Source organism: Haemaphysalis longicornis, unplaced genomic scaffold (assembly GCF_048455015.1).
Source record: "Haemaphysalis longicornis isolate Haplotype H1 unplaced genomic scaffold, Haemaphysalis longicornis Haplotype H1 scaffold_6, whole genome shotgun sequence".
NCBI lineage: Eukaryota > Metazoa > Arthropoda > Arachnida > Ixodida > Ixodidae > Haemaphysalis > Haemaphysalis longicornis.
The window spans coordinates 164,233,904-164,250,201 of NW_027526407.1; the positions used below are offsets into that span (position 1 = coordinate 164,233,904).

The 16,298-nt window shown below is 44.5% G+C and overlaps 2 protein-coding genes across 6 annotated transcripts in view; one reads left to right on the forward strand and one right to left on the reverse strand.

Annotated features, from left to right (window-relative positions):
* The first annotated feature begins 1,873 nt into the window (after positions 1–1,873).
* LOC144143352 (transmembrane protein 45B-like) lies at positions 1,874–6,981 on the forward strand. The gene is made up of 3 exons (XM_077675120.1): positions 1,874–2,065; positions 3,878–4,219; positions 6,706–6,981. The coding sequence occupies exons 1-3, from the start codon at positions 1,874–1,876 to the stop codon at positions 6,979–6,981; spliced, it is 810 nt and encodes a 269-aa protein (XP_077531246.1).
* A 753-nt stretch (positions 6,982–7,734) lies between these two features.
* Positions 7,735–16,298, reverse strand: part of LOC144141246 (ATP-binding cassette sub-family G member 4-like) — a 44,826-nt gene continuing 36,262 nt past the window's right edge. For all 5 annotated transcript variants that reach the window (XM_077672805.1, XM_077672806.1, XM_077672809.1 and 2 more), the window contains 3 exons: positions 13,844–13,944; positions 11,626–11,781; positions 7,735–8,096 (listed from right to left, as the gene is read on the reverse strand). In XM_077672805.1, the coding sequence (XP_077528931.1) occupies positions 7,752–8,096; positions 11,626–11,781; positions 13,844–13,944 (602 nt within the window). In that variant the 3' untranslated portion in view covers positions 7,735–7,751. The remainder of the gene's footprint in view (positions 8,097–11,625; positions 11,782–13,843; positions 13,945–16,298) is intronic.

The window sequence follows — 16,298 nt, forward strand, 5'->3', positions numbered from 1 at the left end:
CTGAAGGGCGGATAGCCTAAAAATTCCACTTAAATTCAGAAAATAATGGAAGTCATATTAAAGTGAACTGAACTCTGAACCGCGCGGGAAAGTTAAATGAATAAATTACTGCACAAGCCTTACGCCCTGTCAGTCTTCGCTTTCAAGGTACACTCAAGTTTGCCTAACTGTTTTCAACACGAATGCTGGCTTCCGCTGAGGATACTTTGCTGGCACTGCAGGCATGTTTCGAAAACTTGTCATGATACATGTTCGTACAATCTCAGTAGGGAGCTCAAAATGGTCTTCGCAAAGCTGGCATCAAGCAAAGCTGAAAAGCTGGCGTCAAGCAAAGCTGAAAAGCTGGCGTCAAACAAGCAGCAAAAATCGAAACCAGAGTTTTCCGGTTCCTATGGCATGACTTAACCCTTTTCTGTCGTCTACATCACACAGAACACGGCCTACAACGTAAACGTAAGTGTACTTACGTGCTTCAAATAAGACAGCAACGTGCGTTTCTTTGACCATACCTTAGAGTTACACCACGATTGCGTAATGCTGGTTGTACCAGGCTACAGGAATGCCGAATCAGAGCCTCCCAATAGGGAGTTCTGATTTGTCTTCAAACGAGTCATATGCCCAATCGGAGGATTCTCCAGTGGCAATAGCAGTTTTCGTCAAAGTTTGCTTGGCGCTTCTCCAGCTTCGGTATCTAACTGTCGTCTGATGACACTGTACACATTAAAATAGATACGTTCGGCTATTCGGCTATCATCTATTATTGCAATGACGCAAATCGGAGTCTACTGCGCTCTCTTTCCAAACTTTTAGATCTCCTATTAGGAGTTTGTGGACGCCACTTTGCGCACATGATAACATGGTGTTTCTCCCTTGGGTGAGCTACACAATCACATTCGACTGACAGCATTGGGGGCACATCTTTAGTTTCGCTTATTACGGCAAGTTCAACTAAGTTCGAATCAGTTCAAAAGAAGGCAATTAAGCTTATATTTCGTCACTACAGCCGCAACTTTGCCCTCACTTTCGACGCTGAGCAACTGTCACTTCGGCCCTGATCTCCCCCGCTTGAGTGTGACAGGATTGCTTTGATTCACAAGATTGTACAAGGCCCCACTTGTTTAGCTGCACCAATTTCTTTCGTACATTGATCGCGGCGCGCAAGATACCGCACTGATCCCTTAATTATACTGTCTTCTTTTGAGCGCACTTGGATTCATCCAAGTGCTGCTTTTTTTCAAACAATCGAACGATGGAACAATCGAGAGCCAGCCTTCTGACGTTTGCCCGCTGAACGGTTTCTGAAAGACTTGCCTGAACATGCTCCGTAACATTATGAATTTTATGTGTTTTTTTACGTGTATATGTTTGGTGTAACATTTTATTAGATGTGTACATTTTTTCACTCTTTATAACAGGTTTTTGTCGTGTATATGTATTTTATGTAATTCTTCCACTCGTGATATGTCTCTCGTTAAGACCACAGTATTTGTAAAAAATAATATTAACTATCCACGATACATCATTCTAGAATGTTCCATAGTCTAAGACAGTGGAGAGAACTCTTACTGCGTATTAGTTAATTTAACCTTAACCTGTTGATGTCACTTTTGAGAGGTATAGTTATGGTGCTACCTTTATTTTGCAGCTCGTGAATAAACGTATCACTTAAAAATTTCTAACAGCTTCTCTAGCATATTTGTTGTCTAAAAACTGTTTTTATAGGTAGAGCCTATAAAGATTTTCAATACTTCTATTAGAAAGCTCAGTGGACTACAATGGCCAGTCCGAAATATTGTTTGCTGGCTCAGTAACTTTCTAAGTAATCTTTTTATTTCATGTGCTTCGCCTTGCCTATTTTTATTCACAGGAAAGCATGGGAACGTTCTACGGTCACGTGCTTCCGGGTGTTATCTTGTTTACACTAGGAACATGGTGGACGTACTTGGTGTGGCGTCGCCACATCGTGTGCCAGAGAAGTGGAACGCCATTTACCACCAGGGCATCTTCAGGTGCCATTGAAGGCACAGCGAAGATTTTGGCAGCTGGAATGGGTTTTGGCTCCGAGGTGAATATGCCACGCCCTTTTTTAAGCACTGAAGGTGTTGTTTTCTCTGCTTAGCTTACAGTGCACTTTTGACATGTCCACAATAGCTGTGAAGCCGGAAGGATATTTTTTTTTCAATCTGATGCAGATCTTGTGCAGTGCAATGGTCCTCCCCTATAAAAAGTTGAATCAAGCTTCTAGAAAGACTTCATTTACAGTCATCGTTAGATACTCATAAGGATTTAAAAGAGAGCTCGCCATATATTTTACGACATATACAAATATTTTGAATAACTCATGCCTCAAGAGCAATGTTGTTATGCGTTCCTGGGCGAATCATGTCGGGCCAAAGCCAAGATACTGTTTCGGCACACTTTCTTGCAGAATACCCGTGGTGTTCCTTTTCCTGGATATTTAGTCGTTCTAAGATTGCCATAAAACTTTTATTCTCACTTTTATTTTGCGGAGATAGTAAAGTTGCAAAAATGACTTTCTAAGTAAGATTGGCCAAATACGGTATGCTCAGTACTTGGGCTTCCAAATTGTACAAAAAATAGCAACAAGAGACCACTCATACAATAAAATATTTCGCACAACATGAGGCACGAAGAAAAAAAAATCCCCCCACCTCCCCGAAGGGGATCGTGCGGAAAAGCGAATGCATTGGGTGCACCGAATTCTTCTTTGCGGTATCGTTGCCGCGAGGGATTCGACTTCACCGACTTCCATCGCTATCAAGGCGCCAGTCGGCAAGCAGTCACGGAGAGAGGCGCGCGCTCCCTGCATTTATATGCCTAGCGAGCGGAGAGGAGAGAGAGACCCGCGCCAGCCCGCGCGCGAGCTCTCTCTCCGCCCCGAGCTCCGCGATGCGAGCGCCCTCACACACCGAGCGCGCTCCTCCTCTCTCCTTGCCCTCCACTACTCCGCACGTGCTCCGGTTGCTAGGCGCGCGCCACAGCTGTTGCTAGGCGCACGCTGCTCAAGGACGCAAGACAACCCGCGGCTAAGAAATGCATTCGCATTTAAAAGGAGGCACTGAACAAATTACCAAACAGGTGATCCGTGTTATCCTCCCAAGAAAATCATGCTGTACAGGACTAAGATGATCAACACCTAATCAAATACCTTATAATAGTTACACAAAGGCCCACCTTCACACCAGTTTGTCAGTTATCTTTATTAATTGGTCGTTCGAAATCACAATTTACAATGACGCTCGACGCATACCGATGCACAGAGGCCGGCGGACTCAAGTCCACTCACTCTGACTTATTTCGGCTCAAAATCATGAGTGAGTTTGAGCGGACGCTCACGCTCGCTCACTCAAGAGTGAGTGAGCGTGGAACTAGTGGGACGTCGTGAGTCGGAGCCCCACTGAGCTTTGACCCTAGTGAGCCCGAAACACTTTCACACCGAGTGAGTTTGTGTACACCTCAGCCCGAGTGAGTTTGAGCCTGATTGATCCCGAGGTTAGTTTGAGCTTAACTGAGTTTAAGTGTGCCTGAGTCCGAGTGAGTTTTCAGCCCAAGTGACCCTGAATGCGCTTGAGTACTCCTGAACCCTACGGGGTTTGAGCCTAAGTGGTCCCAAGTACACTTGAGTGCGGTTGATCCTGGGTCCAGCAGGGACTGCATACGACCGTACGTCCGAGCGCGTATGTCGCTTCACTCGACTCGAATTACAATTAAAGTACCAATATTGAGGTTCGTTTTAGAGCAAACAAAATTTCTAAGATATGTTGCCAATAGCACTTCAAATTTCAAATAACGACAAATGCAACCCCACTGCGCACGTATTGCCCGTAACATTTTTTATGTTGAACGTGTTTTTCAGATTATTAAATGCATCTGGAAGGGTAGATGGGAACCCCATAATTGGCACCACATGTGCACATACATGTTCTGTGGGCTGAGCGGACCCGTGGACATCCTTCTCGCCACTGGAAGGGCGCCCCTGACGCCAAGAGACGCCGACTACGCCGCCCTGCTCATATCGTTCGTCGGGGAAGGCCTCGTGCTTCACGTGCACACGCAAGGTCGGCCGCGACTTGACGTGCTCGTCCACGAGCTACTGGTGTACGTCATCGTGGCGCAGGCAGCGTGCCTCTGTGCTGAGATGGTTCACCGGTCAAGCGTGGTGGCAGCCTTGACGCGTGGGTACTGCGCCATTCTGCAGGTACGGCGAAAAATATTCATTCATATTATTTACAGCGGACATGACGACAATATATAATTCTCTGGTTTTTTGTTGGTGTAGGAGTTCTGCTTACGTAAGTATTCATGTTCCTATATTGTGCAAATAGAGTGCCAACCGAAACACAATCCTGGTTTCGTGAGTTGAATCAAAGAAAGAGGTATACAATCACAACTTACATAACGACAATTCCCCGGTGCTGCTTTACAGTCACTGTGGTTGAATTTAGCAGCGTCGGGATGGGAAGCTGCTTGATAAGATGAGACATAAGCGCTCAAAGGCCAAGACAGATGCGCTGATTATTTCTATTAAACTTCGGTAATGCAGATACGAATTGTAGGTAACGTAAGTATAGAGTAAAAGTAATATGCGGATCTCTGGGCTGGAATTAGTAAGGAAAACTTTCTCTCTAAAATGAAACTTTTATAGGATCAGGGCAGGTGATAAAAGTTTCTATAAACTGGCCACCAACTTACGTCAATAATATTCACCTTTGGTGGAAATATGTGGTCTTCGAATGCTGCATGCAGTGCGGTGAGAACATAGCGGAGTATCCTTCAAAAAAAATTAGGAAAAGACCCAAAGGGACTGAGGAAGAGTTTTCAAAAATTACACCATCTTCCCGTGGGGAACCCTGATGAAGATGCGAAGCCTCATGGGGGTTCCGCGTGGTTCCATTGTGTGGCCGTTATGTTGAGTGATCTGGTGTTGAGTAACGCCAGAGGGAATTCCACGTCCGGGTCCACATCGGTGGCAAAGGCACGCAAGTACCGTTGTGTTATGGTGAGTAGGCTGTGGTTATCGAGGAGCCGAAACTCGTCCATCATATTCTTGTCAAACTTCTCGTCTCTATGGTAGAATCGGTAGTCTCCGTCAGCGTTGGTGAGGTAAAGGTTGTTGACGTTGGTGCACCGGCTGAGAGCGACGCACACGCCCTCCTCTTCCAATCTTTGTGTTCTTCTCCTTCTTGTTCTTCAGAGGTTTCCCTACGGGAAAATGGCGACGGTGATTGAACGCGAACCTATCTCGTGATGGATTCTTTAGTTGGCCAATCTCTAGGGGTATCCTGCCACAATCATCATCAGGGGCGCTGCGGACTGGGCACGGACCCAGGACATCCCCCCGAGCAAGAGATGCTTCGCATCTAAAAAAGGCAGCGGGGAAGACGCTGAAGCTACTTCATCCGAACCTGTAGGGTCTGACGAGCGTCGGCGGTGGTGATATTAAGCTACACCGGTATCTATGACTGTGCAAATGCACATAAAGCAGTCGTCAGTGCAAGTACGACGGACCCGAAGTCAAAGTTCTCAGTGTTTGTTTGGTTCTTTCTTCGTTCTGGTGTGAAAAAGTGAGTACGAAGAGCAACGGAACCAAACGCCCGTCGAAGCGCGCAGAAGGTATACGACGTTCATTAGGCATATTTTTAACCAGGAATCTCACATATTGAGAAAGAGCTAGATCAGGCATTTTGAACTGTAGATATGCTCTTTCTCTGCAACATCTTTTTGACGAACAATGTTTATGTCGCGATTTTCACAAGGACTTTGCTTTCAAAACCATCGTGTTGAATGAAAGTGCATTACGGAAATTGCATGCTCCTTTTTATGAAAGCGGATAAAAATATGACACAAACCACTTTTTTTATTTTTCATGTATCACCTGGAAATTTGACGTATACGCCCATCTGCGGAGACAAAAACGCAATTCTCGGCGGAACGTCGTATAGGCGGTTGAGTTTAACTCTAGGTATAAAATTTCTGATGGAAAACCCTCGACTGCTTGATGTGCTTACATACAACAGGAAAATGTTTAGGCAAGCAACCGGAAGCCTGAAAGTCTGAAGGTGCACCCGCACATAATCGGGTGGATTCGTTTCCAAACCACCAAATGCAGTGAACGAGGCGTATCTGGGCAGCGTAGGCCCTTTGTCGCATCCGCGTTTGATTGCTGAATGTGCGCCATAGTGTACCATCAGAAACTAGCGAATGTGAATTCACAAAGACAGTGAGACAGCCGTGTTTACAAGGGTGCCGCACTCGCTTAGCTTCCGCAGGGGAAGAACTTAAGGTAAGTACATGAACTATAAGTTTAAACTCATGCCCGTCGTCGCAAGCAGCTACAACGCTCAACTGAAGGTTTTATACGCCGATCGGGACTGTGACTCACGGAAATAATGTGCACAAAATATCTCCCATTTTCCTTTCATCCCGAGACGCTTGCTGCGCCAAAAATGTGCACAATTTATAGGAAATTGCAGATACCGCAATTACTCTTTGTAAATACAAAATGTGAAAGAATTCTTGAAAATTTTGGGTCTCAGAATAGACTCTCTTCTTAGTTTTAACAATACTGTTCAATATTTGAATTATTCCATCACAGCAATAATAAAAATATTTTTCTTCTGAATGGAAAATTCTTACACTTACGCAGGAACTCGAGCTCCGAAAAATTTCATCTTTGCTTTTCAGAGCACCTGGCTAACACAGATCGCCTTCATCTTGTTCGATCCGCGAGAGCACAAGCGCTGGGACCTGAACAGCCACCACGACTCAATGATGGCCGCCGCCCTGTTTCCCGTACACATGGTGGCTGCTCTGATGTACGTTGCTGTAATCGGAGCCTTGCTTTGTCGTCGAGGCGGTATCGCTTACTCACCGCTACCGCCGCCAGAGTTGGGTGAAAAGCCCCATCCACCTTCTCAACTTTCTGCACAATGTAGCCATCGAGTCGCACAACTTCAGTGACTTCGTTCTACAATAGGACTGCAAACAGCATCGTAAATAAATTGAAACAATTGAATCTGCCTTTTAAATTGAAGCTTCCTTTCCCAAGGCATGTCGACACAGTCGGGCGTCCAGGTACACTGACGTTACATCGACGTCGACAGGTCGGGCGTTGAGTACACTGACGGTACATGTTATTTCGGACCAATGCTGTTGTAGCTCTCCCGCTATAAACTGAAGAGTTAAGCCGCTCCACTTATCAGCATGACCTTATGAACGAACTATCAGACAGAAACCGCCACTGAAGCTAGTTCACATTTTGCCAAATTTTTACTCAATAGGGCATTCTGGGTGGCGGTGCCACGACATGGCGCTGCCTATACCGAAATTAGCCATTTTAGCAAATATATTGTTGTGTACAGTCCCGTACTTGTAATAACTATTAACTCATTTAGCGATTTTTTCTAGAAACTTTGCATGTTTGAATCTAGCGACCGGACACAAGAGTTTGCCATGAAAGATGTCATACACGCAACTACCCCACCATGCAATGTTGTAAGCGTTTTGAGGAAATCAGAATCAAATGCTAACATTAAACGAATAAATAGTTTAAATTTTCATCTTGTCAGTCTGCCATACAGAACTCACTTGGTTGTGTGCATTTTATATACATCTTAAACACATTTAGAAAGGCGAACAGGTATCCTTCCTTTATTTTCTTATGTTGGCTAAGCGCAGATTTGGTGGATAAAACCGAAAATTCAAAGACAGTGCGGTGAGATAGGTGTCTTTTATTCTTTTTTGGTGAGTCTATATTTGAGTAAGCCGTAGGCGAGCACGCGAAAGAAAAGTTCAAAGCCGAGAAGTGCCAGTGACAGCTCGTGAATCTTCCACCCAGCCGTGCCTGTGAACTCCAGGAACTCAGCCGGATCTTGGTACAGGCAGATGAACTCAGCACACCTGAGTGGCGCGCGGTCGTAGCCGTACACCGTCAACAGCAGGCCACTGTACCCGTAGAAGATGTAGGAGGTATCCGTGATCCATGCAACGTAGGGGCTTAGTAGATGGGCTGGCACGAAGTATCCACAGAAGTAAAAGAATGGCGACACAGCCGGTATTGCAGTGAAGACCGCTGTCTGATAGGAAACAAAAAAAACAACGTAAAATTAAATCCTAAACAAATAATCGCAAAATATATATATATACAGCCGAAACTAGTCTTGCTGTGTCAACAGATAGCTTTTTAAGTTAAAGCAAATGTAAGAGCACCACACCAAAAAAAGGATGAACGAAACTTCACAGACTGATGTTTATTGGTATGAGCCGTCATATTTTTGGTAGCGTAATAGCGCGGGCAAGTCACATAAAAACGCCACCATCGGAAATTCTGAGTTACCAAACCCACCAATACCGTGGAACAATTTCCATTTCATTTCTTGCGAGCATAATACTAAATACTAATATTGCCCAGAACGGAAGCTAAGCTCCACAAGAGACCGTAGGTTACAGTAGTAAATCCACAGTACAAACTTTAGTGTGTTTTTATAAGATGTGTCTTAAACCGTTTTGGACTATGTGTTTTTCTTTTGCCTTTCGTCTGCTGTATTGCTTCTCTACTGTGTCATATTTGTGGGAATTTATATTACACGAAAAATAAGAATGGCAGCGACGTTTTAACCATGTTGTAAAACATTTGGTAGCTTAGTAGGGTATCTTTTTCAGTAGTAAGGAGATACGCCACTCAACATAACACGAAATAAGCACTTCCCGGAACTTTGCGGACAACATATTCTACCATACCCATGATTTTTTTAACTAGCAATCTGATTTTTTTAATTGCCGTTTTTAAAATTCTTATCAGAGGTACAATTTTTACACGTCTCATTTCATATCACACATAATCACCACCCAGCCCTTAAAACCGACTATTGCTAGCATTATCATCCGACTTTTATTTATCGCGTCCATTTTGTTCTGGAGACAAGTAGCCTTTGCTATAATTATCTGTGGCCCTCTTTGTCCTCAAATGGCCATGCGCCATTAAACACAAACCATCATCCGCGTCATCACGGCTTTAAAAGATCTTAAAAACTTTCTTCCGCCTACCGGAATGGCATGCAATAGCTGGCCTGTAATAGCAAATGGTTTTCCATTGAAGAAAACAAGAAAGCAAGAAAGCAGTTGCAGATAAACTAGCCTGCTCTAAAACAGTTCCGATGCCATTTTTATGCACACATCAAGTTCCAGCATTCAATTGAGCTAATCGCGCATAGAATTACCGACAAAAAGAAAACGCGAAACGGAAGAGGAAAACAGAAAACGCCAGCCGCTTAGGGCTGTAGAATAAATTGTGCCGCTAAGGCATGGAGGAAACAAAACTCCGGAGAGGCCCTGGCCTCATTCTGTGGAGTAGCTCTATTTGTGTAAGCGCGTCAGCGGCAGCTTCTACTATTTCCCATTTTTCTCTGTCTTCCTCAGTCGTTCAAATTCTTCTGTTCAAATAGCAGATGATCGGGCATGCCATCGCACGCTAACACTAAACAAATCTTTGGATGGCGCAAGATCTGATCTAAATCACCCACGCGTGAAATCTCGGCGGCTACTTTTGTTGAACCACTTATACTTCCGGCAGAATATGGCCATATTTAACCGTCCCAGCAGTAAAAATGTAGCAACACTGAAAATGGGCCTTCTTGAACTGACGTCACCATCGCCACAAGATGTGCAGTGTGTTTAGAATGCCTGGGTCATCCCCTGAGTGAGCTTTCCTGAATGTGGTAGGGTCTTTCTCTCGCTACGTTATAACTGGCATCTCGCATGGCGAATGTCTTTTAGATGGCTTTATATTCTACTGCTCGTGCATCAAATTGACTGTATCGCCTGTAGCGGAAGGGCCAACTGGTCCGCCCATACCAATGTTGAACAGTGCACTCACTAATTTCGTGTACAGCCTATGTGACGTCGGTCAAAAGGGGCGTTTGTTCACATTTCAATGTCGTATAAAAGTAAGTACGGGAAAAACCGGTGGGATGAAAAAATGGCTGAGCTTGCACTTGTGGTGCAAGGCTAAAGAAACAAAACAGCTGGTGGTCCCTAGCCACCACCAGGTGTTTTGTTTTTACAGCCTTGTCTCTCTTTCTCGGATTCTTGTTTCTCTCTCTCTTGTTTCTCTCTCTCCGTCAAAGAGAGAGCTCTCTCTTTGTCGGAGACCCGGCTGTTGCATCGCACATTTATTTCCGTACTTTCCACTAAACGTTCTCCACTAATGGCGGGCACGGATCGCTTCGTATGCCCGCTTGAACGTGTCGCCCAAAATGGACCGCGTTAGAATATGCTAGAACCCGCAACCAAGTCCAACCAAGGCCAACGCCCGCCCTACGAACACAACGGATATGTGTGGAGCGGAAATGCTATCATATCTCAATTGGAGAGGCGCCATTTTCGCCACGCCAGGGTCCCACGTTCAATTCCGACAACAGGAAGTGTTGTTTGTTTTGGTTTTCATTTGGCTGCACATGTTACTGTTCCCCGCCGCTGCCAAGCGCGTACCTCTCGCGTCTTTAGGGTGTTCCAGTGGTTACGTTTCCACTTCGATTCCCGAGAGGTCCCGGGTTCGATTGCCGGTACCTCTCAAACTACTTTTTCGAGGCGGTCACTCCAAACATCTATTTTATGTCCTCCCATAAAAACTTCACAGGTTCCCCTTAGCTTCCAAGATAGGGGCTATATAGGACGCGTGGTGTTCTGTACCACGCGCTTTAACTTCGAATAGCTTTTTTTCTTGAGAACTTCTGAAGCTTCACATGTTTTCCAAGAAAGAGATAATATAGAACGGGATGCGTTCCGCAGCACGTGTTTTAAATTCCAATAGCTTATTTCAAGCCATTCAAAAGTGTAAGGCCGAAGTAGTTCGCTAAGCGAAGTGTATCAAACGGGCCGAGAATGAAGCCCTTCGAGAACGCGGGGCGGAACAAGAGAGCTTGAAATGATGAACTCTGCATTAAGGTTTTCGCATGTAGGTTTATAATGAAGTGCTTCACTGTCCTCGGCCTTCCCTAGTAACGTGGGTTGCTTGCGATGAAACCACCTCGGTGGTTGTAGCCGGTTATTTTATGTTGATGCGCCTCAACCGACGAATGAGTCATTTACGCGTTTGCGACGCCACCTCAATTCTGACCAACATAGCCCTCAGCAAAGGTTGGGCATCCATTTGACATTTAGTAGAATACGCATGCATTGTTACGTAACGCCAGCAGTGGAAATCAGAGCGGCAGCAAAGCTTTTGTGACCATCAACAATAATTACGCGGCAATGACTTTACGTTTTCCGTGATCATCTACATTCGCAGGCAAAACAGTATTAGAGTTTTTTTTGGGATATTAATTACCCTTACGTAGACGCCTATTGCGCCAACCTTTTATAAATTCCGAAAATCTTCTTTGACGTCGATTTTTACAAAAACAACAATGTAATGTTTGCTCGTGCATTTGCACTTGCCAATAAACTGCCTACAGCAACTGGTCGCCAACATATGATTTCTCCTTCAGCTTGCTATAGCGGAAGACACACCGTGGCGCCAATGGTTTTCCGGAGCAACAAATAGCGCTCCACGGCAAAAATAACCTCTTGACTTTGTTCCAACTTCCTCAAGCTTAGGTTACTCACCTGCACGGTTGTGACTGCCGACACGACAAGACCAATGGACTGAGACACCGAGCACAGCTGGACGGCAAAGAGAACCACAGCAGCGACTCGCCACAGTTCGAGAGGTTGGCCAGTCGGGTAGTATGTGATGCCCATGTACAGCAGTATAGGCACCACCTGCAAACAGAAGTACGAGAGTGTTCCTATGTCTTCAACTTTGTGTCGATGTTTACTTCTTTCCTGTAGAATCCCGAAAGTATGACCTGTGTAGCATTTTCGCAGCTCTATATTCAGTATCAACGTACTAGGTTATTTTGATAAGGCAGCGCTCATGCAGAAGTCCCAGAGCAGAATGCCTGAAAAGTACTGTGAGCACTTTGCGTACCCAGTAGTGCGTTCTACGTGATCAATAGCAAAAGAGGAGAATATCGTTTAATATTAACGCACGAATACCAAAAGGAACGACAGGCGGCGATGCATCCAACACAAAATAAGTGAAGCGTAAAACGTCATGCGATAAAAAAGCAAGAACAGATATATTACATCAACCATAAACGACATGAATACGATTAACAAAAACTGCCAAAGAAAGAATAAAAATGCATATTTAAAGTACCTACAAAGAACTTACCAGGGGTACGTGGGTACTCTCTGAACGAGCTTTGGCGGAATTTAAACCAATTTATGGGTGATGCAGAAGCATCTGCCACAGTTTCTCCGCTTGGAAACACGTCCAGAGCCAGAGCCTGTCCCGGTCTAAGACAGTTATCGAACTTCACGACTTGTTCCTTCTTTGTATGTTTATTATTTTATTCAGAGCAGCCTTTGTTTGGCGTTAAAAGTGAAATAAACGTGTTCGTGCTCACCATTCGTGGTGGCGATCAGATAAACACTTCAAGTTTAACCTCTACGTTCGCCGACTACAATGTTGGGCGGGTAGTGGGCCGATGGAAATTCACGTTGGCATTTCTGCAATGCTCGATATCACTAAGCTGTAAAACTGAAGTGTTAACCACATTTAATAATATATTCTAAAACGCTTTGGCGGAAACGAAGAAAGAGAGGAACATTGATAGATCGATCACGATTATTACGTTAAGGAAAACTGGGGATACTACCTAAGCTTTTTTTTAAGTTTCGAGCAAAGAGTACACAAATGAATCGCACATAGCTGCTTCATCCCATGCTCAGACAAGACTAGGTGGAGGTGCCTATCTGGCCATTGTTATGATCTATAACACAAAATTTTCATCGCCCCAGGAATGCGTGCACCGCCCTGACCAGTCTCTAGATGTCGCTCTCACCCAAAAGCTCTTAGCAAACGCCTTTTGTCTGCTAGAGAAGACAGACGCATGCCCTACATTATACTTACCCACGAATATAATAGATGGCCCCGCCATCAGTTTCAAAATTACGATAATAAATGTATGCAGAGCGCGGTTTTTCACTTGTCAGCCCAATCTTTCAGAACTCAAACACCAGGAGCATCGCCACTACCCCCTGGCTTTTCCTGTCTAGCCTGGCTAAATATATTTATTTTACACTTTACATTTTGGCACTCCACCTAAAACTGACTTAAAGAAAGTTAGTTTCCATTCATTCTCTATCGTCGCTTTATACATTTTGTTCCTAATTGAGAGCACTGAAGGCCAAGAGAATATGTTTCAAAAAAGATTTGTAGGTATAAAGCCGTCGGCAAGATCGGAAACAGAGAGAGGGAAAAAGTATTTTATTAAGCATTTGCTTGGGTCTGAGGGTACCCGCGGCCCCATGCTTGAGCCCGGCGTCAACGTCCCGAGCTCGGGGGACCAGGGTGGTGTGCACGCCAGAATATGGGCTACGCAGTGCATCCTCCCACTGCTCCTCGGATGTGAGTAGGGGAAGTTATTTTGAAGGCACGAGCATACGATGTGAAGTAGATTGGCTACGGCTCTGCATACAAGCATTCTAATGACAGTAGGGCGAATGTGTGTTAGTCTTTCGAGGTTTTGAAAGCGGTTTGTTTTCAGGACGCACGAAATGTTGTGCTTCCTCGTTGGTCATTGTTGTCTGTCCCTTGCACATGAGGCTCTGTGGTTTGGAGGCGACCAATAGCGGAAATATACTTGTAGATTGGAGTTTTGAGGACCAAAAGGCAGAAATTATGTTAGTTCATAAGGACAACCTATGTTGTAAGGACAAAGTATTTTGTCTTTAAGGCACCCGTTGGTGAGTCCTCCCGAGAGCAATGCGTACTTACTAGGAAAGGTATTTCAGCCACGTAGTTTGCCAGGTAGTAGATATTGAGGCTGTACCAGCAGTTCCTTTGTTCTCGCATCAGCACTGCCAACTGAACTGGGACTGGAACGCAGAATATGGGAAGGTGCATTTATTTACCCTGAAAACAAAAATGTGCCTTCTTTACTCAACTAAAGTGACACGAAGTATGCTTCAAACACTGCTTGCATGAATGTTTTGACAGTGAATATTTGTGTCTATTCTTTTTCGAAAGAAACAATGACACTGTTACTGAGCATTATTGAGCGATCGAAAAATGACTTCGAAGTTTCTGTTTACCAGAGCCAACGAAATGGAGAAAGGGAGATGGTAGAAATATTAGCAACGTAGTGCCACGTGTACAGGTTGCAAAACACGCTGCCTGCAAAGCCGGAGTTTGGACTATCTTACAACAAAGTTCCGGAAAATAGTGCTGCGTTCTACATTGGTGAGAACGCGGCAGTGCTGTTTTTCCTTCGTTTTATTATGACTGCAATTTGACATCAGCGTGCAAGTCTTACAACGGAGTAGAGCTGCATTCAAGACGGAGAGTATAGTTTACTAGGGGCTTTTACGTTATCGTTCCGTTGCTGCTTCAGTCACTTAACAACGACGCTACACTTTTTCTTGTGGGTTTTGTCTCATTTAAATAGTTTTAGTTTCCTGTGGTGGGCGCAGTAAGTACTTGTTGAAATTGTGTAACCTCAACACAACTCAAGGTCTCATTTAACCCAGACACTAGAAAATTACTCCGGTCTTCTAATCTATAATGCATACACAAGGCGAATTACTGCCATCAAAACGGTTAAATCAGTTAATCACGACCCCCAGCATAGGTTTTGGCCCAGAAATTGCGTTATCTGCTGTGACGTCACGCAACACAGACACGACAATTTTCATTGAGCCATGTCACAACTCGGATAGGATTGTCGAGCCAAATCATGTGTCGACCCTAACTCTTTGGCAGATTTTTCATTCACAATCTTTTACCTGCAATCTAATATTCGGGTACGCTTTAGCAAAGACGATGGAGAAAATTTCAAATACAATAGTTTTTGTTATGAGTGAAACTTAAGCGCAAACAGGCCCAGGGACGAGAAAGGGACAGTCAAAGATGCGTACGGTGGTACATGAGGACATCCTCCTCCTTTGCTTCCCTTCTTTTTATTTACTTCATTCTCCACCCCTCTCCTTATAAAGAAGTTGCACTTCTTTATCTAGAATACTCAGTGACGGGTGAATAATCCGAACCCCTAATCCGGATATAGAAGGCTTCAACAATTTCCCTGGTAGCACGGTCTCTGTGTTTAAAAAGCACTTTCGTGTCTCTGAAGCATGGCTTACAACCGTAGTCTGGCCAGTGCAGCGCCAGGTGTATATAGGGCCTTCCTTTCAACAAGGAATGATGCTCGCTCGAGCGTACATTGAGACAGTGGCCGGTCTGGCCGGCGTTCACCCGGCCACAGGAGATAGAAATGCAGTACACAACATTGGTTATAGTACACCGAAAAAACTGCAGTCTGTGTTTACCCAAACAACCACGTGTGGAAACTCTGTATCCGAATCAAGAGCTGTTGCTCACCGCGCTGCATAATCTACCTAACTTAATCCTGGTCGAGAAAACCACCTTAACCCGGAATCTGTCCGCCGTCTTCTTAAGGCGATGCGACAGCGCATGTACGCTGTCGCATAGCTGGTAAGCGCTGGTGTCGTTTCCCTTTCTCGTCCCTGTGTTTGTTTGCGCTTAAGTTTTACTCGTGGATGTTCACCAACTAGCTCGTCTCTCCATTTTGCTGCAGTCATTGTTAGGCTACTTAAAGGCAAACATTTCATTCTGCTTTTCTGGGTGTATCTCTGTCTCTCCGTTCATCCAGCCTCCCTAAAAAAGTGATAGTGAATTTTTTATCAAAAATTTTAAATTGGCCAAACTTTCCAAACAACTAAATTTGGAAGCACACTTCATAGTGGGCAACATTGTTAAGCAAGAAGAACACATTAAGCTGATTTGACGCAAAACATCAATACAAAAGTGGTATTTGCAACTGTAATTTCTTTGAAAACATCTGATGGCTTGAGTTTTGCGATAGCCAATTAAGATTAGGCTAAGAGAACAATGTTTGAATAATCAATACACAGACCACTTACACCCGACGCTAGACCTCGTGGCGGATTTCAAAAAAATTCAAAAGTAACGAATAGTTTATCTATACGCAGCGCAAGAAGTGGAACGCAGAAAACTGAATAGACTTCAGCAAACCTCCCCCGTGTTTATCGTCGAAGGAGCCAGATGAAAAGGGAAGAGTGTGTGGAGTGGGCGGAGAGGCATATATGCGGAAGGGGTGGCAGAACCTCATTATCTTTCTACGACATCTGTATTGAAGTGAGCAGACCGCGCCCGCTTTTACGTAGTGCACTTAGCAAAAATTTCCTACGTAAAT

Bases quoted from the DNA above. Each gene is read 5' to 3' on its own strand.
- LOC144143352 (XM_077675120.1), top strand. From the start codon at position 1,874: ATGGGAACGTTCTACGGTCACGTGCTTCCGGGTGTTATCTTGTTTACA. The intron at 2,066-3,877 runs GTGAATATGCCA...CGTGTTTTTCAG, and splicing joins GAATGGGTTTTGGCTCCGAG to ATTATTAAATGCATCTGGAA. The intron at 4,220-6,705 runs GTACGGCGAAAA...TTTGCTTTTCAG, and splicing joins GGTACTGCGCCATTCTGCAG to AGCACCTGGCTAACACAGAT.